Source organism: Orycteropus afer, unplaced genomic scaffold, assembly GCF_000298275.1.
Source record: "Orycteropus afer afer isolate SDZICR_OR568_19922 unplaced genomic scaffold, OryAfe1.0 scaffold00092, whole genome shotgun sequence".
In the NCBI taxonomy this organism is placed as follows: domain Eukaryota; kingdom Metazoa; phylum Chordata; class Mammalia; order Tubulidentata; family Orycteropodidae; genus Orycteropus; species Orycteropus afer.
The window spans coordinates 10355540-10359331 of NW_006921679.1; the positions used below are offsets into that span (position 1 = coordinate 10355540).

At 48.9% G+C, this 3792-nt stretch overlaps 1 protein-coding gene across 1 annotated transcript in view; it reads left to right on the forward strand.

Annotated features, from left to right (window-relative positions):
- The window catches only part of CDK8 (cyclin dependent kinase 8), a 26303-nt gene extending 25136 nt beyond the window's left edge, over positions 1–1167 (forward strand). Inside the window, exon 9 of the mRNA XM_007942525.2 lies at positions 1042–1167. Coding sequence (XP_007940716.2) covers positions 1042–1167 — 126 coding nt within the window. The remainder of the gene's footprint in view (positions 1–1041) is intronic.
- The last annotated feature ends 2625 nt before the right edge of the window (positions 1168–3792 follow it).

Consider the following 3792-nt stretch of genomic DNA (forward strand, 5'->3'; position numbering starts at 1 on the left):
GGTGTGGTTTGGGCTTTGCTTCTGTAAAGACTGACAGCCTTGGAAACCCTGTGGTGCAGTTCCACTCTGTCCTCTAGGGGCGCTGTGAGTCAGAATCGACTCCACAGCAGTGGGTGTGGTTTGGGCTTTGCTTCTGTAAAGATTGACAGCCTTGGAGACCCTGTGGGGAGTTCCATTTTGTCCTCTAGGAGTGCTATTGTTATTGTTATGTGCTGCCGAGTCCTCTCGGACTCCTAGCAAACCCTCCTTGGGTTTCCAAGGCAGCATCTCTATGGAAGTAGATTGCCCAACCTTCCTTGCCTAAGGCACTTGACTGCTAACCAGAAGGCTGGCGGTTCAAACCCACTAGCCACTCCTCAGAAGGAAGATGGGGCAATCTACTTCCATAGTGATACCGCCTCAGAAACCCAAGGAGGGGTCCTATGAGTCAGGGCTGACTCGAGGGCACATAACAACAACAACCTTCCAAGGAGTGGCTGGTGGGTTTGAACCCTCAGCCTTCTGGTTAGTAGTCAAGTGCCTTAGGCAGCTATCAGAGCTCTTCTAGGGGCGCTGTGAGTTGGAATTGGAATCCACTCAACTGCAGTGGGTATTTTGGGCTTTGCTTCTATAAAGATTTGTAGCATTGGAAACCCTCTAGGGCAGTTCCCCTCTGTCCTCTAGGGGCGCTGCGCGCCGGAATTAACTCAGTGGCAGTGGGTTTGGTATGGGCTTTGCTTCCATAAAAATTGACAGCCTTGGAAACCCTCTGGGGCAGTTCTACCCTGTGACATGGGTCACTGAGTTGGAATTCACTCCTGGGCAGCACACAAGAGCAATATCTGGTCGTGAAGAAAAACGTTACTATTAAAAGTTGGGGTTTTGTTTTCTTGTGGTTTTTTTGGTCATTTTAATTCTAAAGTAATTCAGTTTATAAGTGCAGAATTTTAAATTCCTCCTTCCTTGGAACACCGTGGCCCTTCAGGCACACAGGCCTTGGGGGCCGCGGTCTGGCTCCCGCCACCAGCCGCTGGGTCTCATTTCTCCCTTGTTCTCCTGCAGCGTTCCAATCCACATGCTGCCTACCCCAACCCTGGACCAAGCACATCACAGCCGCAGAGCAGCATGGGATATTCAGCTACCTCCCAGCAGCCTCCACAGTACTCTCATCAGACACACCGGTACTGAGCTGCGCCGGAATCACGTCATTGCACTGTCGCTATGCTGCGGGCGGACTGCGCGCCCCCGCGGCGCCTGGCCCGGGCCGCGAGAATGTACCGTGCAGCCACGCCTTCAGAACGTCCAGCCGCCGAGTCCCACCACTTTTCACAGATCGGGGTAGTGGCTTCCAAGTTGTACCTATTTTGGAGTTAGACTTGAAAAGAAAGTGCTAGCACAGTTTGTGTTGTGGACATGCTACTTCCATAGTTTACTTGACATGGTTCAGACTGACCAATGCATTTTTCCCAGTGACAGTCTGTAGCAGTTGAACCTGTGAAATGTGCTAGAGGCAAGCATTTGTCTTTGTATGTGGTGAGCCCTATCCGTGTAACAGCGTTATCTGACCAATAATAGTACACACACGGAAACTGTTTAACTGGTACTTGAAACATACAGTATATGTTAACGCAACAAAATAACCAAGACGCAAAGTGACATTATTTTGGTACACCTTTCTTCTTAGTGTCTTATCAGTGAGTTGATTCGTCTTCTACATTAATCAGTGTTTTGTTTTGTTTTTTTTTTTTTTTTTTTTTTTAAAAAAAAAAAACCTTTTTTTTTTTTTTTTTTTTTTTTTCCAAAATTACAAAAACCAAGTTTTTCCAGAAAGGTTTCAAAACTCCCAAAGATTAATTTCCAACTGACTGGTTTAGTTTTCTTTTCAATCTTTGACTTGACTGGTGTTAAAGCTGCTATTTGATAGTGATTAGGTATGTTGTCATTGATACACACCTGTTTGGTTCAGCAAACAGACTGAGGCGATCATCCAGCGTTCCCTTTTTCCTGGTGGTGTTGCTGATTTGTGAGCATGCTTTAAGATGAAAAAAAGCATGAACGATAACTTCCTTAAAAAGGTGCGGCATCCGATTCCGTTATTTTGTCCTGATTTTACAGCTGGTCGGTGTAGTGCTCTTAAAATTTCGTTCAGTTCATTTTCTTTTCTAAAACTCGTTCGCACGTGGTTTAGGGTGCCCTTACTTCAGCAAGGAGAGGGAGTAGGAGAGCCTTAGAATTTTTGAGGAAAAAAAAAACCCTATAACATACAATGTACTGTATCAAACTATTTTACATGAATGACACAAGTATTCTGAATAAAAAAAAATTGAACATTGTTAAAAACAAGGTGTTATGTAATAAATTTATTTTTCATAAATCAAAATACAGACTCAGTTGTATTTTTTTATATATATTCCAGATTTGTTTGATTTTAATTTTAAAATGTGCCTTAACAACTTGCCTCTGAATAAAATCACGGGAGAAAGGCCTTGGAAAGCCTGGGGGGCGGTTCTACTCTGGTCTGTAGGGTCCCGGTGAGTTGGAATGGACTCAAGGTACAGAGGTTGATGAGTGGGGTGGAGCTGGCACGTGGACCCTCCGTTGTTCACCAGCTCCCCGGATGGTGTGATGCAGGCCCAAGAAAAGCCAACCTCCATTCTCAGCAGCCGGCCCAACGCCAGTGACGATAGAGTGGGAGTGGCTCGGAGAGATGGGCGCTCGGCTGACAATCCCTCCCCCATTAGGTGAATTTCAAAACACAAAATCCATTGTAATCCCCGCATCCACACTAAATACTATGACGCCTACGGCTGCAGTGCCCCTCCCACCCTCCAAGCGGCCCGGATCCGGGAGAACAGGGTGCTGCCCCCCCCCAGAGCCCTGCGGTCCGCTGTTCCGCCACCTTTGTGACGCTTGTGACCCCTGCTGTCCCCCTCCGCCCCTTGTGTGCGCAGAGCACCAACCACCTGACCCACAAAGATGGGGCGCAGCTCTTGTCTCTTCCCAGGAGCCCTGGTGGCACAGAAGTGAAGTGCTCAGCTGCTCACCAAAAGATTGACGGTTGGAACCCATCAGCGAATCCACCGGAGAAACACCTGGCCATCTGCTCCCATACGGATGACAGCCTTAAAAACCCTGCCGGGCAGTTCCGCTGCGTCTCGTAGACTCACTGTGGGTTGGAATTAACTTGATAACCAAGGGTCGTGTTTTATTTTGTCTCTTCCCAGTGTTCTGGAAGCACCAGGGAGGCAGAGGTCTCAGTAGCAGACATGTCCTATTTGCTCCCTAACTAACGGTGGCTTCGGTGCTGAGGTGCAGGGTGGATGAGCACGTGGGGGCGCTGGCGCGTGGATCCTTCCTTGTTAACCACCTCCCCAAATGGCTTCTGACGAGGGCAGACCAGGAAGCCGGGCTAAGAGAAACCATCCTCTGCCCATGGCGGCTGGCCTAGCACCAGTCGCATCATGGTCCCCAGATTTCTATTTCCAACCCAGACTTCGCTGCCCCTTCAACAACTAACTGCACACTGAGACGTCTGATGCATGACGGCTCAACATCTCCAACCGAATGCATCCCAAACCACCGTCTGCTTTCAGCCTCACCAGCCCCTCCTGCGGACTCCTAGGAGCAAAAGCTCCAACCCCTCCAGTTGTCTGGGCCAGGCGGGACCTCAGCACCCATTCCATAAGCAGAGCCTGTCCGTTACCAATATACCCAGAGGCTAATTAGGAGCTCTGGTAGCATAGTGCCTAAGGCACTTGACTGCTCACCAGAAGGCTGGCGGTTCAAACCCACCAGCCACTCCTCGGAAGGAAG